General features: G+C 46.5%; 1 protein-coding gene across 5 annotated transcripts in view; it reads right to left on the bottom strand.

The window, feature by feature from the left end:
* GRIK4 (glutamate ionotropic receptor kainate type subunit 4) overlaps window positions 1–22,908 on the bottom strand; it is a 616,708-nt gene that overhangs the window by 43,878 nt on the left and 549,922 nt on the right. For all 5 annotated transcript variants that reach the window (XM_073656653.1, XM_073656651.1, XM_073656650.1 and 2 more), the window contains 2 exons: window positions 7,771–7,974; window positions 2,782–2,895 (listed from right to left, as the gene is read on the bottom strand). In XM_073656653.1, coding sequence (XP_073512754.1) covers window positions 2,782–2,895; window positions 7,771–7,974 — 318 coding nt within the window. The remainder of the gene's footprint in view (window positions 1–2,781; window positions 2,896–7,770; window positions 7,975–22,908) is intronic.

Below are 22,908 nucleotides of genomic sequence, written 5' to 3'. Positions count from 1 at the left end.
TAGTTAGTAAGATAGTATAGTGTTAGTGTAGGGAGTACAATTGGGGGAGGAAGGTTGAACTTGATGGACCTACGTCTTTATTCAATCTATGTTACTATGTATAATTAGAAATGAATATCAAAAATCAAGAGCAGTATTGAGCCAAGTTCACACAGTGTAGATTTTGATGTCAGTGGAGAAAAGAAAACGTTTGCTGTACAGCTGTATAGCTTTCACCCTGCAGGTTCCTAGCTAAAGCCATGGCATTAAATTTACACAAACTCCCTACCACGGTGTGTACATGGCCTACTGCTTTCATTGATGATTAATCTTGGCTTCAGGATGAGGGTGGTGGGTGGTTTCACACAAAATGAGGTTCCCTAAGCATCAGAACTCTGCATTAAATAGGTATTGTCATCTTTTTCATTTATGGCACCCCTACAATCAGACTTGCATCTACAGTGCTGGTCAAAAGTATTGGCACCCCTGCAATTCTGTCAGATAATACTCAGTTTCTTCATGAAAATGATTGCAATCACAAATTATTTGGTATTATTCTCTTCATTTAATTTGTCTTCAATGAAAAAAACACAAAAAGAATTGTCCTAAAGCCAAATTGGATATAATTCCACACCAAACTTAAAAAAGGGGGGTGGACAAAAGTATTGGCACCCTTTGAAAAATCATGTGATGCTTCTCTAATTCGTGTAATTAATAGCACCTGTAACTTACCTGTGGGACCTAACAGGTGTTGGCAATAACTAAATCACACTTGCAGCCAGTTAACATGGATTAAAGTTGACTCAACCTCTGTCCTGTGTCCTTGTGTGTACCACATTGAGCATGGGGAAAAGAAAGAAGACCAAAGAACTGTCTGAGGACTTGAGAAACCAAATTGTGAGGAAGCATGAGCAATCTCAAGGCTACAAGTCCATCTCCAAAGACCTGAATGTTCCTGTGTCTTCCGTGCGCAGTGTCATCAAGAAAATTAAAGCCCATGACACTGTGGCTAACCTCCTTAGATGTGGACGGAAAAGAAAAATTGACGAGAGATTTCAACACAAGATTGTGCGGATGGTGGATAAAGAACCTCGACTAACATCCAAACAAGTTCAAGCTGCCCTGCAGTCCGAGGGTACAACAGTGTCAACCCGTACTATCCGTCGGCATCTGAATGAAAAGGGACTGTATGGTAGGATACCCAGGAAGACCCCACTTCTTACCCCGAGACATAAAAAAGCCAGGCTGGAGTTTGCCAAAACTTACCTGAGAAAGCCTAAAACGTTTTGGAAGAATGTTCTCTGGTCAGATGAGACAAAAGTAGAGCTTTTGGGGAAAAAGCATCAACATAGAGTGTACAGGAAAAAAAAAGAGGCATTCAAAGAAAAGAACACGGTCCCTACAGTCAAACATGGCGGAGGTTCCCTGATGTTTTGGGGCTGCTTCGCTGCCTCTGGCACTGGACTGCTTGACCGTGTGCATGGCATTATGAAGTCTGAAGACTACCAACAAATTTTGCAGCATAATGTAGGGCCCAGTGTGAGAAAGCTGGGTCTCCCTCAGAGGTCATGGGTCTTCCAGCAGGACAATGACCCAAAACACACTTCCAAAAGCACTATAAAATGGTTTTAGAGAAAGCACTGGAGACTTCTAAGGTGGCCAGCAATGAGTCCAGACCTGAATCCCATAGAACACCTGTGGAGAGATCTCAAAATGGCAGTTTGGAGAAGGCACCCTTCAAATATCAGGGACCTGGAGCAGTTTGCCAAAGAAGAATGGTCTACAATTCCAGCAGAGCATTGTAAGAAGCTCATTGATGGTTACCGGAAGCGGTTGTTCAACCAAGTATTAGGCTGAGGGTGCCAATACTTTTGTCCGGCCCTTTTTTGGAGTTTTGTGTGAAATGATCAATGATTTGATTTTTGCTTCATTCTCTTTTGTGTTTTTTCCTTGCAAGCAAATTAAATGAAGAGAATAATACCAAAGAATTTGTGATTGCAATAATTTTCAGGAAGAAACTGAGGATTATCTGACAGAATTGCAGGGGTGCCAATACTTTTGGCCAGCACTGTATGTGGAGAATTCCCATACACACGTGCAGCTCTCTCCATTTATTAGTAGGAGACTTCTGACCACCTCTGCCCTGACGGTGGCACACAGTGAAGCCCATTCTTGAGATGGATGTGGGTCTCATTGATTTCCTCGGATCTACCACAAGTTGATATCCTGACAGTTTTAGTAAATCAGGCCAAGTGTTTCTTGGAAAATGACTGCATCAGGAAGGAGAAGTTCTTCCTTCATATTTCCCATTTCTTTTGAATCCACTCTTGGCTTCAGTTCCAAAAACTACTTAAAGAAAACTAAAGTGGTAAAAAGTAGTGTGTGAAACTAGGTTTTTGGCTAAAAAGATAAAAAAAACTTGAAAGCGTAAAGCGGACATCAGAATGACAAAAGTTTCAATTAGACTCAGTTCCCATTTCGTATTTTTGGTCATTTTGTTGATGCCATTCTTTTCAATCATAGGCAGCAGGGGAGCGAAAAGAAAGGAAAAGTGTCACGGAAAACTGCAGCGTTCTCTGCTCTTTTTGGATCTATTCCCAGTATTGGCTGAAAAAGTTTCCTGCCAAAAACTGCAAAAGTGAACTAGACCCTTGCTGTATCTGAATTATAAAGTGCAGATATAAAGTCAGTCAAATAAAAACAGGCTTTAGAGATTGCCCATAATCCCAGGTCGCCGTCTATTGTACCTACAGAATATGATTTTATTGACAAAAAGAAAGATGATCCTGTCAGGAACCTTACCATGTGAACACGGTACAGAATACTGATTCCTAAAGTCATGAATGGTTTTGAGAAGTCGATCACCTTTTCTCTTTCTGCTGTGATTGTGAGTCCAGCAACCGCCAGATCTGCTTTCTGGGGAGATACAGACATCAGATATATCATTTTTTATAAATACACACATAATATCAAATAATTGTAATAATGTTGCTAAAAACCTTTACACGTCTATTGTAGAGGTTTATTACCAAAATAGCTGAACACTGCTTGTTTTTTTCTCTGGCCGCCCCATAGACAATGAATGAAGCATGGGTTAAGCATGCGCACCTCTATTCCATTCATACTCTCTGGCAGCCCCATAGACAAGGAATGAAGCATTGGTTAAGCATGCGCAATTCTACTCCATTCATTTTCTCTGGCATCCCCGCAGGCAATGAATGAAGCTTGGGTTAAGCATGCACAATTCTACTCCATTCATTTTCTTTCGCAGTCCCATAGACAATGAATGGAGAGTTTGAGCATGCGCACCTCTACTCCATTCATTTTCTCTGGCAGTCCCATAGACAATGAATAGAGAGGTTGAGCATGCGCACCTTTACTCCATTTTATCTGGCAGCCCCATAGGCAATGAATGAAATGAAGGTTGAGCATGCGCACCTCTACTCCATTCATTTTCTCTGGCAGCAACATAGACAATGAATGAAGGATAGGTTGAGCATGCGCACCTCTACTCCATTTTCTCTAGCAGCTCCATAGATAATGAATAAAACACAGGTTGAACATGCGCACCTCTACTCCATTCATATTCTCTGGCAGCCCCATAGACAATGAATGAAGCATTGGTTAAGCATGCGCGTTTCTACGCCATTCATTTTCTCTGGCAGCTCCATAGAAAATGAATGAAGCACAGGTTGAACATGCGCACCTCTATTCCATTCATATTCTCTGGCAGCCCCATAGACAATGAATGAAGCTTGGGTTAAGCATGTACAATTCTACTCCATTCATTCAGCCCCAAAGACAATGAATGAAGTATGGGTTGAGCATGCGCATCTCTACTCCATTCATTTTCTCTGGCATCCCCACAGACAACGCATGGAGAGGTTGAGCATGCGCACCTTTACTCTATTCATTTTCTGTGGCAGCCCCATAGACAATGAATAGAGAGGTTGGGCATGTGCACCTCTACTCCATTTCCTCTGGCAGCCCCATAGACAATGAATGAAGCATAGGTTGAGCATGCGCACCTCTACTCCATTTTCTCTGGCAGCGCCATAGACAATGAATGAAATGGAGGTTGAGCATGCGCACCTCTACTGCATTCATTTTGTCTGGCAGCTCCACAGACAATTAATGAAGCGGAGGTTGAGCATGCGCACCTCTACTCCATTCATTTTGTCTGGCAGCTCCATAGACAATTAATGAAGCGGAGGTTGAGCATGCGCACCTCTACTCCATTCATTTTGTCTGGCAGCTCCATAGACAATTAATGAAGCGGAGGTTGAGCATGCGCACCTCTACTCCATTCAAGATGGGTTTCTGCAAAGTTCAGTTCCCAGTTCCAGAGTCACATTCTTGGGATCTTTGGGGTTTCCAATGGTCAGACCCTGGCAATATTTAAGCTATGCCCTATCCTATGGATACAATTTCCCAACTTGTAACCGTGATACCAAACTGCAGCGCTGAGAGAACACTAACATTGCCTGCAACCTATAAAATCACAGACTGTTCCAAAGCCATAAAATAAGGGCACTGCAGACGATGCAATTTTGGGGAGAAGCTCCCAGACCCTCTCTATCCAAAATTACTTTGGACTGTGCAAGGTTGAAAATGTCTCTTCTTTTCCACAATCACAGAAACAATGGCAAAAACGTGAAGAGGAAACTAACATTAATTTGGGCTTAATGGAATGCATCAATGTAAATCCAATGCGAGGTCATCTTTACTTCCGCTGTGGGATCTCCTCTCCTCTCTGTTATGACTTTTCTGTTCCCCATGTCTGTGCCCCAGTGCGCGAAGCAAGGTTCATAAAGTCATGGTTGGGGGAGTTCGGTGGGGAAGAAAATGACCATCTGCACAGAGTCCGGACCTTAACAATGTCCAACACCTTTGGGATGACCTAAAACAGAGTTTGTGAGCCCGGCCGTCTCCTCCAACATCAGCGTCTGACCTCACAGTTACTGTTCTGGATGAGGGGGCAAAAATTTCCACAGACATCGCCAAAATTTTGTAGACAGTGGAAGCTGTTATAGCTGTTGGTGGGGGGAGGGTGGACTAACGTATATTAATGTCTATGGCTTTATAATGGGAGGTCAGAAAAGCTCCTGTAGGGGTAACATGTAGTGTCCCGATACTTCTGTCCCTATAGTGAAGGTAAATAGATAGATATATTCACATATATGATGTCCAACAAGTAGACAGGGCCAGCTGCAGCCCAATATGAAAGCATATCCTATAACTATATTCTTGTGACTGATAGTAAAGGTGGCTTTATGCTATACATACCACTAATCCATTGTGATATATTGATTTATGGCAGCTAACCCCTGCTGCTTTTAGAGTACTTTTCCACTGAGCAGTAATGAGAAAATTAGATGTAGTGCACAGCCGCTTTGTGATGAATAAAGCTGCGCCTGGTTCTCCGCGCACAATATGGTAATCTCTCTAGGTTGATGCAGACTTGCAATGTGCAGCTCTTCTTTGAGGCAAGTGTATAACAACTGTATGGGAATAATCAGCTTTGCCCTGGGGATACATCTGGCTTGTCTGATGGCTATTTGCTCTGAAAAGCAGCGTTTTGTGTGTTAGTGCAAGAACTAGAGTGAGGAAAAGGAAACGGGCTCCTGAGAGTCAGACAGACATGCTCCATGAGCAGTAAGCATCACCGAAAGCTGCTGGATATCGGGAGAGCCGAGGATAAAGCACCCATTTATTGTTGGTACTTAGAAACATTACTTTGCATTTGTTACAAAGTAACTTCACAGTAATTATGTGGAGTTATTATTACCTCTAAGTAATGGTGGAATATATACAGCACAGTATATACATGACTAGAGGTTTTGTGTATGTGCTTGTATCTACCAGGATGATGTAGAGGCAGAGACCCTGATTCCAGTGATGTGTCACTTACTGGGCTGCTTGCTACAGTTTGATAAAATCAGTTTTATCTGCTGCGGATCTATCAGTTCTCTGAATGCTGAGCCCTATATAACCCCGCCCCCACCACTGATTGGCAACTTTCTCTGTACACTGTACATAGGCAGAAAGCTGCTAATCAGTGGCATTGCAGCCCAAGTAGTCCTTTAGTGATAATCTCCTGCTAATAAAACAGTGGATTTTATAAACAGTACACTAAGTAACCCAGTAAGTGACAAATATCGGAAATCAGGGTCTCCCCCTTTACATGATACTGCTCTCAGATTAGGTAGCAAAAACCTGCTGACAGATTCCCTTTAAGTGCATTTACAATGGCTGATTATCTTAGGAACACTCACTTGCTGATAATCAGGCAGTGCAAGAAGGCTGTGGATCACTCAGCAAGCAAGTTAAACTCTTGTTTGTTGGATGAAATGATTTTTACGCCTGCCTAAATATCATCATTATACAGTGGCATGTAAAAGTTTGGGCACCCCTGGTCAAATTACTGTTATTGTGAACAGTTAAGCAAGTTGAAGATGAAATGATCTCTAAAAGCCGATAATGTCTGGAAAGCGCTGTGGATTAATGGCGCTATGTAAGTGAGTAAAATAAATAAATAAAAGGAACTGGAAGAATTTTTCAAGGAAGAATGGATGAAAATCCCTCAAACAAGAATTGAAAGTCTCTTGTCTGGCTACAAGAAGCGTTTACAAGCTGTGATACTTTCAAAAGGGGGCGCTACAAGGTACTAACCATGCAGGGTTCCCAAACTTTTGCATTGGCCCATTTTCTTTTTTGTAATTTTTAAAATGTAAAAGATGACAATATTTTTATTTTTTTTTGCCTAAAATAATACAAAGTAAACATGTCATCTTTAACTTTAGGCTTTTTAGAGATCATTTCATCTTCAACTTGCTTAACTGTTCACAATAACAGTAAGTTTGACCAGGGGTGCGAGACTCTTTAACATGTACCTATCTTTAATTTTTAATGTTTAAAGTTATTTGTAATATTTTAACATTTTAATGTTTTTGCAGTGAACCTTAAAATGTCATATAATAAACCATAAAACACTTATAAAACTCATCATTCTGACAACAATAAAGCAAACTATTCCTACAAAGCAAAGTCTGAAAGTAGAAATAGTAGACTCTTACAGTGAGCTGAGCATGATATCTGATCTCCAGAGATATGCATAACATTAATAAAAAATGTTCCTTTATAGTTTGAGTTTAAGATGAGGATTATATATATACAGTCATCATCTTAAACTATAACATTATAATGCTGCGTTTTTTCTGCAGCAAAAGCACGGGGAAAATAGCTCAACGTGTGAACAAGCCCTTGGAAGGTTCCGATGCAGATTCGATTATTTTTCCCAGAAGAAATAGCATTTCTCTTTTTCCAGTAAAATGATGAACATCATAATGGAAACCTACGATAATTCAGGGGGTTCTCCAGGTGCCGTATGTGACAAAGCTATACCTGCCATTTAATGTTATTAATAAGGAATGGAAAAACTGATTTTGTAATGCAGATGTGAATCTAGCCTATTGATCAAAATTTTGCTACATTTTTGACACATAGATTCAGAAGAAAAGTCATGTTTTCGTTTTTGGCTGTATATGTGTATGACGCTGGTTTGACAGGTCCGAGTATGGACCGAGATGTCCTGACCAGCTGCAGGTCTCCTGACCTGAGGCCAACAGTGTCATACATGTCTTTGAAGAGGATGAATTTGTGTCAGAAGACCTACAGTACAACCAGTCTGGACCTACATGCCGGACATTTGAAACCGACTTACAGAAGAATAAAAAAAATCCTAGGATCATGTGTGTATCAGGAATATGATAATGTCATTACTGTTCTTACCCTCGATATCAGTTCTCCCACCATTCCATTCCAGGTGCCATTCAACTCCGAAACGCCATAAAGTCCATCAGCTACCAGGCGGATCTTATAATTAAAATGCAGGGTCTTGGATAACTCCTGTAGCATGTCCACACAAAATCCTTCATACCGGTCATTACCTTCAAATTCCTGATGGTTTGGCTTTAGCATCAAATATGGATTTTCCTGTAAAATAACTGGCTTTGGTTATTGTATTCAGTTCTGATCCTGTTGTTTCTATTAGTTTTGCTTTGTAGACTACAATTTATTTCCGGTAACCATTAATGAATGGGTATTACATCACATGAAAAAAAATATACACACAGCTATTCGTAAATGAAAGCGTTTTACATGTAAGTTTACAGGGGTTTTCTGGAAATCTTTTACTGTGAAAATTGTCTCAATCCCCCTAGAAGAAACTTTGTATATTATGCCCTGTCTAAATCGCTTACTGCTGCCGAGCTTTTGTTTCCCGTAATGTCGCGTTGCTGTCATGTTTATTCTAGTCCTGTCTCACAACTAATATCGCGGATGTGATGGTGGGAAACAGCGCTAGAGGAGGACAATGAACATGATGTCAATAATGACAACACGTGTATTATGGGAATAGTCAGGCCGGCACAGACCACAGATCGAAGTGCTATTAATGACAAAGTGACCTGAGGCAGGAACGGAAGAGCTGGTGGGTTCACCACCATGTGACGGGGATCAGAATCCTGGCAGTGCTAAGCAATCTTGACAAGGTGTAAATAACGGAGGTACTTAGGCTTACAGAGAGAGACATTGTGACAGTGAAAAGCTATACTTGGAACAAGCCCTTTTAGGACGATTTAACATGTCTATGTCATATGGACTTGACTCAAATCACTATACAGGAACTAGCCACCAGGTCTCCAGACCGGAGCTAACTGTCTCATATATATCTTTGAAGCATTTAGATCAGGAGACCAGTCGGTCAGGCCAGGTATTGTGATCTGAGCACTGTCCATGTTTCAAGGGTGTGAGGAACCGGTCTAACTGTAAAAGAAGAAAGGATTGGCATGTTTAATTCACACATGGCCATACTGTCTCTACCCCTACAACTTGATGTCAGAAGCTGGGCGATCTCCCAATATATTCAGCCAATCCCACCAAAATCAACAGGTTTGCACCACTTACTTCTGATGGGTATGATGCGTACAGAGACATATTGTTATTCATCTGCACCTGCTTCATTGTCTTCTCCTATGGCCGCTGCACTCTGCTATGCTCTATGCCTGGTTTTGCAAGTGGCCTGGTGAGCTCCCATGTGATTATCTGCCTCTAGGCCTAGATAAGGCCCACCAAAACACACTCCCCTGTCTTGATATTAAGACTCTTAGTTTCCTGTGTCAAGTCTGCCGGTGGCCTCTGTGCTTCTAGTCCTTGTTTCCTGCGTACCTTACATGCCTGCTGCATCAACATTTGGGATCCGTATGCCAACCCGGACCTGAGCTAAGAGTGTCCACCTCACAAGGTGAGCCCATAACACATATGGAGCCAAATCACAAAAGCGACACAAACTTCTTCACCCCATACCTGTTCTCTAGGCACATTACCAGGTCAGTCCGCTCAATACATATGTGCAAACAGTCTGCAGGTTTTTTGTCATGCACTCACTTGCAAATGCCCCTTAAAAAGACAACTTACACTTCAATGAAAATAGGGAAGATGCGGTCTATGGAGTGCCGGGTGATCAGAATGGAGAAATTTAGGAAAACAAGGAATCCTTCTCTCACACTTACACTTCAATAGCACTTTTCATTTGGACATAATTCTTTTATTTGCCAGTATGGCATAGAATAGTCCACGCCTTTAGAGAGGAGTTACTGCTCCAACTGAATGAAACTCCTAGACTGCAGACTATGTGATTTGCAATGTTTCATGGAGTTGTTGTGAATTTGCAAGTTTGCCCAAAAGACACATGGAGATACATTAAAAGCCAGTACTGGGGAGCTATCTATAATATAACGGGGATGCGTGTCTCTGTCTGAAGCCTTTATAGACTGCGCATGCGTGATGCGCAGTCTGGCTCCAGGCAGAAGAACGCATGGAGCCGTTACAGGTAAGAGGAGGGTATGGCGCCGGAAATCGCGGTATGCGTAGACACATTTACAGTGTGTCTTCAGCAAAATGGCGCCAGACAGCGCGGTGCTCCAGCGCCGCACTCCTCCTCCGGCCTTCGGCAGAACAGGACACAGCAGCGCTGGAGCACAGGGAAGAAAGGTGAGTATAAGTGTTTATTTTTTGTATGTGTGTACACCGTGAAAGGAATGAGGGGGCTACACATACCAGGATTGGGGGGTGAGGGGACCATGCATACCAGGAGTGGAGGGGTGAGGGGACCATGCATACCAGGATTGGGGGGTGAGGGGACCACACATACCAGGATTGGGGAGTGAGGGGTACCACACATACCAGGATTGGGGGGTGAGGGGACCATGCATACCAGGATTGGGGGGTGAGGGGACCATGCATACCAGGATTGGGGGGTGAGGGGACCATGTAGCACCCCGAGGGCTCAGTTGCTACAGAGGTATTGCATCTCAACCAGATGTGCGATATCTCACTCTAAGAGAGAGGCCGGAGCCCGGAGGAAGCAGAAGGAAGGAGAAGGAAGGAAGAGGAGCGGAGGAGGCTCCAGGAACAAGGAACGAAGGGACCCCAGGGGTGTGGACTGGCGAGTAGCCACCGCACGCCCAAATCTACCTGCGTACAAAGGTCAGGCCAAAGGGGGAGAACGGTCCCCGAAACTAGTGGAGGCGGGGAACTACCCTCAGCTAGAAACCGGAGGCTGTGACATTTCACGTGGCGCAGCCCCTCGCTATACCCGCTAGGAAGGCACCATATAGGGTCAGGGAAACTGGCACCAAGCTTACCAAGAGAAGGCCCGAGGCAGCCGGACAGAAGCGAGGTCACTGGCGGGGTATGACAGGCCAGAGAAAGGATATACAAAGGGGGTCCTGTGAAACACTCCGGAGATACCTGGGAGTCGGCCGAGCCCCTCACCTGGTGAGCACAGTACGACGTGGGCAGCCGTTACCTGCAGAAGTGGTCTGGATAATAAGAACTGTGAGTCACTCTGACCGCAATCCACGGGTGGCGTAGTCGGACATTCAGCATATAGACTGCCATTTAGTTTGACCACCCTGAGCCACGGACCGGGTCACCGCCACACGGAGACTACAACCCCCAGCATCCCACAAAAGGCCCGGTTCCGGGTTCCCCACACGGCCCAGGGGGGGCGTCAACTTTTGGCGGAGTCGGCAGGATTTCGTGCCCGCCACCAACGGGTACTGCGTGCCTGAAAAGAGACTGTTTCACTGTATTAAATATGGCGCCCGCCCTAGCAGAACGGACGCCATAATGTGCACGCCAAAAGACAACAGGAAACCACCTCCCATCGTGGGTGAGGTCCCAGAATGGCGCCAAAGACGGAGCCCACCCCCAACAGCCATGAGTGCGGCTGTAGAGATGTCCATCAACGTGGGGGGGCGGGCCCTAAGAGTGATTGTCAGAAGATTGCCCCAGGACCACCCCCAACAGGGGCGGAAAGAGAAGAAAACCGGGGGGCAGGGTGTGGTTTGGATCAGTCTCGGCAGACCACACCCGGAGATGGCGAGCAGCACCGACTCCAGCACCCTGACGGGTGGCTTGCTGCAGGCCATCGCGGCCCCGTACAGCCTCAGGGAGCTGATGGCGCAGCTCCCTGGAGAAGACCCGGAGTTCCTCTGAACGGCGTTGGAGGATTTGGACCGGAGGATGGTCCAGGCGCAGCGAGAAGCTGTAACAGAGTGGAGAAAGGAGATGGCCCGGCGGGTCGCGGCCCAGCAGCACGGGACACCGCCAACACCGGCCAGCGAGCCAGCCCCTGAGGACGAGGAGCGGAGGCCGGAAGCTGAGAGCAGCGCAGCCCTGGAAACAGGTAAGGGGGACACCATGCCACCAGCCCTAATGCCACAAACCTGCCTCTGGACCCTGTCGTGGAGCCAGACGTTCTGGGCGTCGCTGCGCCTCCCCCGCTCCCGCCGCCGGCACGCAGGCTCCAAGCTGTGAGCCCCGTCGCTGGATCAAGCCCCAGTCAGTACCCCTGACCCCGGGTGCGGTCGGAAGCGGCCCGCTCCAGGCCCGGTCGCAAGGCCTGACCTCCCCAGGCGCCTCTGAACCGCGTGAAAGGGCGGTACGCCCTCAATGTCCAGAGGGTAGAGGAAGAGCACTACCGTGAGCACTGCTACCCAGAGGACCCAGACGGGTCTGAAGAGTATGACGAGGAGGAGGAGAGTCAACAAGGACATCGCTACTAATGGGCGACAACCTAATGTGAATAGTTACCCGCCTGGGTGAAAAGTTAAAGAACATGCCGTCTTCCGGAGTATGAGAAGTTTGCCGGATTACAGAAAAGTTTACCCGGTTAAGGGTTGTTGTGAACGCTTTTGTGTTTATTAGAGTTACCCGAAAAGGGTCTGTGAGTAAGCCGGCTGAGGACTGGGAGCAGCCAACTTTTGTGAACTATCCGGCCGAGGACTGAGAGCGGTCAACTTTGTAAATAATTGCACTTCTTAAAGTGCCCCCTACTGGTTTTATAAGGAACTACAACAACTGACCTCAGAACAAAAACCTGCTAGAGGTGGCCGAAGACGAGGTCCAGCAGCTGGATCAGCTACACCCTGCAGCCACCCCAGGGCCTTCGTTGAGGGTTTACGAACGGGTCCCTCATGTTCAAAAGTTTTGCCAAATTTGCACCTTATTGAAAAATGGACGCCTGGTCACAAGTTGCACCGCGGCTAGTACAAGAGAGTCCACTTGAAAACGTTTTATATGAAAAGTTTTATATACCGAAATGCTTTGTATGATGCTTTACATGATATTTGATAAAAGAGTTCCCGTGATATTAAAAGTGCACTTATAATGTTGAAGAGAGAAAATGTTTCCCATAAAAGGGAAGTGATATGCAGTTGACAGTTTAAAAAAAAAATATATATATTTTCTTTGCATGTCCTAATTTGCATTGTCTTTTGCTCTGTTCCAGACTGCGGACGTGCTGTGATTTACCAGGGGGGAATGTAGCACCCCGAGGGCTCGGTTGCTACAGAGGTATTGCATCTCAACCAGATGTGCGATATCTCACTTCCAGGTAAGGATGGAGTGTGGATCAGGACCCTGATACCTGCATGCATTACACCACATTTCCAGGGGGGCAGGGCGACCGATATGCTCCAAGCAGAGCGCGACAGTCCCTGTCCCTGGCTGGAGTGGGGGGAGGGAACACCGAGGAAGGGGAAACCCTGTAGTGCAGGAGCAGGGAGAGAGCAGTTCCTGGGTGCACTTAGAGGGAGGTTTAAAAGGTGGGCACCATGTTAGTTCAGGAGTTCAGTTCAGCTCTGAGCAAGAGGAGAAGACAGGGAGCAGAGCCTCTGCATGGGCTCTACTCCGCAGGCAGGCCTAAGAGAGAGGCCGGAGCCTGGAGGAAGCAGAAGGAAGGAGAAGTAAGGAGAAGTAAGGAAGAGGAGCGGAGGAGGCTCCAGGAACAAGGAACGATGGGACCCCAGGGGTGTGGACCGGCGAGTAGCCACCGCACGCCCGAATCTACCTGCGTACAAGGGTCAGTCCAAAGGGGGAGACCGGTTCCCGAAACTAGTGGAGGCCTGGAACTACCCTCAGCTAAAAACCGGAGGCTGTGACATTTCACGTGGCGCAGCCCCTCGCTATACCCGCTAGGAAGGCACCATATAGGGTCAGGGAAACTGGCGCCAAGTTTACCAAGAGAAGGACCGAGGCAGCCGGACAGAAGTGAGGTCACTGGCGGGGTATGACAGGCCAGAGAAAGGACACACAAAGGGGGTCCTGTGAAACACTCCGGAGATACCTGGGAGTCGGCCGAGCCCTTCACCTGGTGAGCACGGTACGACGTGGGCAGCCGTTACCTGCAGAAGTGGTCTGGATAATAAGAACTGTGAGTAAAGGCCCTGGACTGCATCACTGACTCTGTGTCGTCACTGCTACCCCTGCACCAACACCCCCATCCTCCGCATACACTGCCCTGAGGCTACACTCCTCCCGTGGGGAGTTGTATTACACTCTGCTGCACCCACAACACCAGCCTCAGTGGTCTGCCCTGCAGCGGCGGTTCACTCTGACCGCAATCCACGGGTGGCGTAGTCGGACATTCAGCATATAGACTGCCATTTAGTTTGACCACCCTGAGCCACGGACCGGGTCACCGCCACGCGGAGACTACAACCCCCTGCATCCCACAAAAGGCCCGGTTCCGGGTTTCCCACACGGCCAAGGAGGCGCGTCAACCACACATACCAGGATTGGGGGGTGAGGGGACCATGCATACCAGGATGAGGGGTACCATGCATACCAGGATTGGGGGGTGAGGGGACCATGCATACTGTAGCATCGGCGTCTCTGCCCCCTGCCAGGCAGAGACTCCGTCCCTCTCACCGCCACGCTCCCCGCCCAGCGTCCTCCAGCGCTCCTCTTCCTGCTAAGGAGTCCCCGGCCAATTGCTGGAGGTCCTCCCATATATAAGGCACCTCCTCCAAAATGGAGGTGCCTGAGCAATAGTTGTTGCATAGTGTACTTACCTCTGCTTCAGCCCTCAGGTCCCGCTGCTAGCCTGACTACTAGTCCTGCCCTCCAGCCTGAATACCAGTCCAGTCCGCCAGCCTGACTACTCTCCAGCCCGACAGTCTGTCTTCCGTTCAGTCCGCCAGTCTGTCTATGTGCTCTGCCCTCCTGCTTGTTACCTGCCGTGCTTACCTGGAGGCTCCTGCTTGCTACCTGCCGTGCCTACCTGGAGGTTCCTGCTGTCACTTGCCATGACCACCTGTCAGCCTACCTGGAGGCTCCTGCCTGTCACTTGCCGTGACCACCTGACAGCCTACCTAGAGGCTCCTACCTGTCACTTGCTGTGACCACCTGTCAGTCTACCTAGAGGCTGTTTCACTGTATTAAATATGGCGCCCGCCCTAGCAGAACGGACTCCATAATGTGCACGCCAAAAGACAACAGGAAACCACCTCCCATCGTGGGTGAGGTCCCAGAATGGCGCCAAAGACGGAGCCCACCCCCAACAGCCATGAGTGCGGCTGTAGAGATGTCCATCAACGTGGGGGGGCGGGCCCTAAGAGTGATTGCCGTGACCACCTGTCAGCCTACCTGGAGGCTCCTGCCCGTCAATTGCCGTGACCACCTGACAGCCTACCTAGAGGCTCCCGCCTGTCACCTGCCGTGTCTGCCAGTCCATCTACCCGGATCACTCATCAGCCTGCCTGCTGTGCCCATCTGCAATACCGGTCAGTCCCTGCCATCTGTACCGTGGGAGTCACCTGCTCCCTTACAAGGTCGTCCCCAGAGTAGCACCTGGTCCCTCTGCTCGGACCCTCCCTGGTCACGGAGTCAATTGAGCCGCCGTACGACCTTGGTCGCTCCGAGTTGATACCTAGTTACACCCCTCTGGGTCCCTCCTTGCACCGCAGCACAGAGGTTCCACCACCCGGATCCGTAACACATACCAGGATTGGGGGGTGAGGGGTGCCATGCATACCAGAATAGGGATGAGGGGTACCATACATACCAGGATAGGAATGCGGGGCACCATGCATACCAGGATGAGGGGTACCATGCATACCAAGATAAGGATGAGGGATGCCATGCATACTAGGATGAGGGATTGGGTGCCATGCATACCAGGTTTCTGGGATGAGGAGGCCATACATACCAGAATTGGGATGAGGGGTGCCATGCATACCAGAATGAGGGGCACCATACATACCAGGATAGGAATGAGGGGTACCATGTATACCAGGATTGGGGATGAGGGGCTCATGCATACCAGGATAGGGATAAGGAGTGCCATGTATACCAGGATGGGGGTGAGGGAAGCCATACATACCAGGATTGGGGATGAGGGGTGCCATGCATACCAGGATTGGGGATGAGGGGTGCCATGCATGTCAGGATTGGGGATAAGGGGTGCCATGCATACCAGGATTGGGGATGAGGGGTGCCAAGCATATCGGGATTGGGGTTGAGGAGTGCCATGCATACCGGGATTGGGGATGAGTGGTGCCATGCATACCAGGATTGGGGATGAGGGGTGCCATGCATATGTGGCACCCCAGGGGTCCGGTTGCCACAGTGGCATTGCCTCCCTCAAAAGAGGTAATGCCATGCCTGGAAGCAAGCAGGGGTCCCCTAGTCAGGTATACTAAACATGCAACACTTTCCTGGCGCCAGACCAGCAAGGGGAGCCACTCCCCTTGGCAACTGGGATCTGGGGGCGGGGTTAGTGAGTCTTAGTGTGAGGAGTTGAAGCGAGGACGTCGAGGAGAGAGGAGCTGGGGACTGGAGCTGCGCGGCAGCTCACCCCAGAATCATCAGCACAGAAGAACCGGACACCGGAGTCCGAGGCTGTGGAGCACTGAAGGCCCAGCCGCAGAAACCGGAGGGCAGGAGATTGCAGGTCTCCTGGCCCCATCAGACACCCGGAGGCTCAGCAGCACCGCAGGGTCCAGCACCGCCACGAGGGAGCGACGCGCCAGCAAGGCCCGAGCTGCCTGCCATACGGGTGAGCACAGACACGCCGCACTCAGGGACGAGGGCCACCGCACCGCTACGAGTAGCAGGGCCAAGGAGTTTAGTGGAAAGGGAAGGCCTCCAACTTCACCTGGCAAGGAGGATTCTTTACTTGCTTCCAGGCTGCCCCGACTTCCACTTCTAGCCAGTACCCTAGTCCTGGCTTGTCTAATCAGCACCAGTAAAGACCCTGGGACTGCACTTCCTTGTCTCTGTGTTTTTTGCTGCGCCATCAACCCCTGCACTACAACGCCCAGCACAACCTGCAATGTCCACACTGCCCTGGAGCTAGCTCTTCCTGTGGAGAGCCACACCATCCCTGCTGCAGTAACATCAGCTTCAGAGGACTGCTCCGCAGCGGCGGCTCCCTTTAGCCGCATTCCACAGGTGGCGTCACGAACTCTGTAAAAACACCATAAATCCCCTATCCCTAACTCCTTTTATTGACCGCCCTGGGTCACGGACCGGGTCACCGCCACTGTGACATTCCCCAGCATCCACCGGCCCGGCACCGGGTACCCCACGGCCCAGGGGGCGCGTCACATACCAGAATTGGGGATGAAGGGTGCCATGCATACCGGGATTGGGGGTGAGGGGTGCCATGAATACCGGGATTGGGGATGAGGGGTGCCATGCATACCGGGATTGGGGGTGAGGGGTGCCATGCATACCGGGATAAGATGGTGGAGACAGGATGGGGGCAGCGCAAATACCAGGAGGGGGGCAGCACATACCAGCATGGGAGACCATATACCAATAAAAATGCTCGCCACCCGGGAGTAGAACGAGTTCAATAGCTAGTTCACATATAAAAGCAATGATTGTTGGAAAAATACATGTGTAATATGACATCCATGTGTTGCATTCTATGTAAATGACAAAACAATAAACACTTCTGTATTCGGAGGTGAACAGAGGTACAGTAGGTCTCTATAGCTTTTATGGATGTCAAATGAAAGCAGTCAGAGTGAAGTAAGATGTCATACAGTCACATGCATCGACCCCTAACAGATAATAACAACCTATCATATTATATTTGAGACCTGTCAAATTTGTTTTATTCTCCATTTTTTTTCTAACCTAAGAGCAGTGGCATACCGCCACGTGGCTGCTATGGGGTCCGTGAGGTGGGGGGCCAGGTGCCAATGCGCCAGCTGCGCTGAGATGTGCGGGCATTTCAGATCGTTCGCTGCAGAGACCGGAGCAGCGATGGAATGAGGAAGAAAAGTGAGTATTATATGTTTTTTTTAATCAGTGAATACATTGTGGTGGCTGTAATATTATATGGAGGACTATGGGGAGTGCAGTATACTGTTGGAGGCCTCTGGGGAGTTCATTATATTATATGGAGGACTATGTGGCTATGAGGTGCGTTATATTATATAAAGGACTATGGGGTGCATTATACTATATAGAGGACTATGGGATGCATTATATTATAGGAAGAACTATGGGGTGCTTTATACTATATGGAGGACCATGAGTGCAGTATACTATAGGAGGTCTATGGGGAGTTCATTATACTATATATTTTTTTTTTTTTTTTTTATTTTACTCACTTATATAGCACCATTAATTCCAAAGCGCTTTACAGACATTATTGGCACTGTCCTCATTGGGGATCACAATCTACATTCCCCATCAGTATGTCTTTGGAGTGTGGGAGGAAACCCACGCAAACACGGGGAGAACATACAAACTCCTTGCAGATGTTGTCCTTGGTGGGATTTGAACCCAGGATCCCAGCGCTGCAAGGCTGTAGTGCTAACCACTGAGCCACCGTGGTGCCCATGGAGGACTATATGGAGGACTATGGGGTGCATTATACTATATGGAGGATTATGGGGAGTGCATTATACTATATAGAGGACTATGAGGAGTGCATTATACTACATGGAAGGCAATGTAGGGACCATTATACTATATGGAACTCTATGTTGGGGCCATTATAATATTTGGAGTGCTACTTGGGGGCCATTATACTGTATGCAAGCAATCATGCAGTGTGAAGGTTTATGTGGGGTCCATCGTGCTGTGTGGGGGCCATTATACTGTTTAGAGGGCTAGGGCAGGTCATTATACAGTGTGGAGAGATGTGGGGGCATTATGGTGTTTGGAGGGCTGTGTGGGGATTACAGTTGGGGGATCATACTGTGTTGGGGGTCACCATACTTTGCTGGGTAAGTTGAAGTGGGGTACAGTGGGGTCATCATACTGTGCATGTGGAGGGTAGTGTGAAGGAATTCACTGTGTGGGTATCATACAGAATTTGGGGGGCACGTTTGTTGGCATCAAACTTTATGGGTGCAATGAAAGGGAAATCTAGGGCACAAGTAGGAGGAGAATTACTTTGTAAAGGCTACAAAGTTATGATTTATGCTCTTCTGTGACCCCGCCGAATATTAATTGTTATTATTCATTTTTATGGGGGGAGGGGTGGCAATTAGAAATCATCATAAGGTCCCATAGCAGAAGTTCTATGTACACTCCTGCCTAAGAGTATGAATAGGATGACATGTCAATGTGTATCTGTTGTAAAAGAGCATATTCACGAATGACTTTTGGACACCAAAGTCACACTGTAAGTTTATTAACTATTTTCATTTCTGGAAATATCATTGTTAACATTACAGATGGTGATTTCTTTAATGCTCCTCAGTAAAAAATCTAATGGATTTCCAATCTCTCTCCTAACATGAGAAAATATAAGATGAATTTATAAGGGATGAAGTAAAGGGAAAGTGCTTGCAATCACGATAAGAGATGTCACAATTTTAAACAGCTTCTATACACATAGGTGTGTGTCATTTCAGGACTAATCAGGCAATTTGTGGAACTTCCATACAAATGAATGGAGAGAGCTTTGTATGTGTGGCCACTAGTGATGAGCGAGTATGTTCTGTTAACCCTTTCGGCGAGCATGCTCGGGCAAACACCGAGTATCTTCAGCGTGCTCGGTGTTATGATTGAATCACTCCCGTTCCCGTATGCATGATTTGTGACTGTTTGACAGCTTTAATACATGTAAGGAATGCCTGTTTCTTAGGCATTCCTCACATGTTATTAAAGCTGTCAAACAGTCGCAAATCATGCACATGGGAGTGATTCAAACATAATACCGAGCACGCTGAAGATACTCGGTGTTCGCCCAAGCATGCTCGTAAATCTCGAGTAACGAGCATGCTAAAAAGTAACGAGCATGCTAAAAAGAAAGAAAGAAATGTTTATTAAATGGAAAGAGGGAGGCATATCTAAAGAAGATTATAATGCAGTCTGCAGATCCTGCAGGGCACGTATCAGGTTAGCTAAAGCTGACAATGAATTAAGGCTTGCAAGAGATGTCAAAAGCAATAAAAAAGGATTTTGGGGGTATGTCAAAAGTAAAAGAAAAGTCAAAGATGCTATAGGATTTTTACAGGATGAAAATAGAGAAATGGTAAGAGAGGATGTTGAGAAGGCCGAACTTTTTAATTCCTATTTTGCATCTGTTTTCTCTCAGAAAGAAAATGTAACATCAACTGATTTTCACTGTCCTTTTAAAGGAATAGAAGAATCCAAGTTATCTGTAAACAGAAAGATTGTGAGGGAATATTTAGCTAACATAAATGAGTTCAAGTCTCCAGGTCCAGATGAATTACACCCCAGAGTACTGAAGGAGATCGTAGAAGAAATTTTAGAACCACTCTCCATAATCTTTGAAAATTCTTGGAGAACAGGAGAAGTCCCAGAAGACTGGAGAAGAGCAAATGTTGTTCCTATCTTCAAAAAGGGGAAGAAGGTGGACCCAGGGAACTATAGGCCGGTGAGTCTGACTTCTATACCAGGAAAGATCTTTGAACAAATTATTAAACATCATGTATGTAAGTACCTGGATAAGAATGAAGTGATTAACCAGAGTCAGCATGGGTTTGTAACTAACAAGTCATGTCAGACTAACTTAATTTCCTTCTATGACAGAATCACTGACTGGGTGGATCAGGGAAATGCTGTAGATATAGTATATCTTGACTTCAGCAAAGCATTTGACAAAGTATCTCACACCATCCTTATTGAAAAAATGACCAAGTATGCAATGGACCAGGCAACTGTTAGGTGGATTCATAACTGGCTTAGTGATCGGACTCAAAGGGTGGTTGTAAATGGCTTCACATCCAGCTGGATGAATGTCTCAAGTGGGATACCACAGGGCTCTGTCCTGGGACCTGTATTGTTCAACATCTTCATCAATGATTTAGATGAAGGAATTGAGGGTAAACTGATTAAATTTGCTGATGACACAAAGCTAGGAGGGATAGCTAATACTAGAGAAGAGAGAGAGAGGATTCAAAAAGACCTAAATAAACTGGAGCAGTGGGCAGCAACGAACAGAATGGTTTTTAACAGGGAAAAATGCAAAGTACTACATCTGGGCAATAAAAATGAAAAAAGCATATACAGAATGGGAGGAATAGAGCTAAGCAACAGTACATGTGAAAAAGACTTAGGTATACTAATAGATCATAGACTGAACATGAGTCAACAGTGTGATGCAGCAGCAAAAAAGGCAAATACAATTCTGGGATGTATTAACAGAAGCATACAGTCTAGATCACGTGAAGTCATTATCGGTCTTTACTCCTCTTTGGTCAGACCTCATCTGGAATACTGTGTACAGTTTTGGGCACCACATTTTAAAAAAGACATAGACAAACTGGAACAAGTTCAGAGAAGAGCGACCAGAATGGTGACTGGTCTGCAAACCATGTCCTATGAGGAACGGTTGCAGGATTTGGGAATGTTTAGCTTGCAAAAAAGAAGACTGAGAGGAGACTTAATAGCTGTCTACAAATATGTCAAGGGCTGTCACATTGTAGAAGGATCATCTTTATTCTCATTTGCACAGGGAAAGACTAGAAGCAACGGGATGAAACTAAATGGGAGGAGACACAGATTAGATATTAGAAAAAACTTTTTGACAGTTAGGGTGATTAATGAGTGGAACAGGCTGCCACGAGAGGTGGTGAGTTCCCCTTCAATGGACGTCTTCAAACAGAGGCTGGACAGACATCTGTCTGAGATGATTTAGTGAATCCTGCTTTGAGCAGGGGGTTGGACCAGATGACCCAGGAGGTCCCTTCCAACTCTACCATTCTATGATTCTATGATTCTATGATTCTATCACTAGTGGTCACCTCTCCATTAAAACCTGGTTGCGATAAGATCACGTTATCAATATAGATGTGGGATGTTTAGTATGTAAATATATTATTGGACAACACCTTTAAATGGAATCTGTCAACAGGGTTTTGCTACCTATTTAGAAAGCAGCGTGATATGGAGACAGAAACCCTGATTCCAGTGATGTGTCACTTACTGAGCTGCTTGCTCTATTTTTTTTTACAAAATCACAGCTTTATCAGTTGGAGATTATCAGAGGACTACTTGTCTCATGTCATGTAGTCCCCCTACTTTGTGTAACCCCTCCCCCACCACTGGTTGGCATATTTCTGCTTATGCACAGTGTACACAGAAAGCTGCCAATCAGGGATGTGGGTAAGGCTATACAGGGCTCAGCATACTGAGCACTGCTGCATCTGCAGCAGATAAAACTGTGATTTTATCAAAATTGCAACAAACATCTCACATCACTATAATGAAGGTCTCTTCCTCTACATCATTCTGCTCTCAAATGGGGCAGCAAAAAGATGACAGATTCCCTTTAAAGAGAAACTGCAAAATAATATAGTAATCTCTGCACTAAAATATGATAATACGCCTAAGACAATAGGACAGATGTAAGTAATAATCTCACCTATATAACTGTCCCCACATGTGACCCTTTAGTGATGAGGCGATGCTGTCCCTGTAGGTAAATAAGGGCCAGTACACACTGGTGAGCATATGGGTTCAAAATGATACTGTGGACGCTATGATAATTGTCAGCTCAAATGCATCCAGTACTATATCTGGATAGTTCCAGGTAAGTGTGGTCTGAGTTGAACCAGGGGTTCTCCGGCCAGTATCATTCCTGGAAACTCTGTGTGCTGGTTTCTGGACTTGGTGAGTTATGTCAGTTTGCCTGAAAATGCAGAGGCCTGTGAGAGCCACGTAGCCTACGCGTTTCGGAGAAATCACGTTCTTCTTTGTCAGAGCATGGCTCATCAACACATCGGATCTACTTACGGTATCCAAAGTATCCTTTACTCTGAACTTGAACTGTTTATGCTCACCAGTGTGTACTGGCCCTTATTTAACCACTGTGACCGTGTCTACTCATCACTACAGAGCCACTTATGTGGACAGTTACACAGGTGAGATTGTTACTTACATTAATCCTATTGTCTTGGTGGTATTATCGTATTACTTTTGAGCAGAGATTACAGTTTTATTTTGCTGATGCATTTTTGTTTTATGTTAGTTTCTTTAAACAGAAGCACAAGTTCTCAAATTTTTCTGCTTGTGTGAAAATAATGCACTTTATAATATATATGTATTTATGATTTGACAAGTCTTCTTGCTAAACTCCAGCTTCATGCA

Source organism: Phyllobates terribilis, unplaced genomic scaffold (genome assembly GCF_046119375.1).
Source record: "Phyllobates terribilis strain yellow unplaced genomic scaffold, ASM4611937v1 Scaffold_12__6_contigs__length_324123572, whole genome shotgun sequence".
Lineage (NCBI taxonomy): Eukaryota > Metazoa > Chordata > Amphibia > Anura > Dendrobatidae > Phyllobates > Phyllobates terribilis.
The sequence above is the reverse complement of the archived record's forward strand: the minus strand, read 5'-3'. Positions and strand labels throughout refer to the sequence as shown.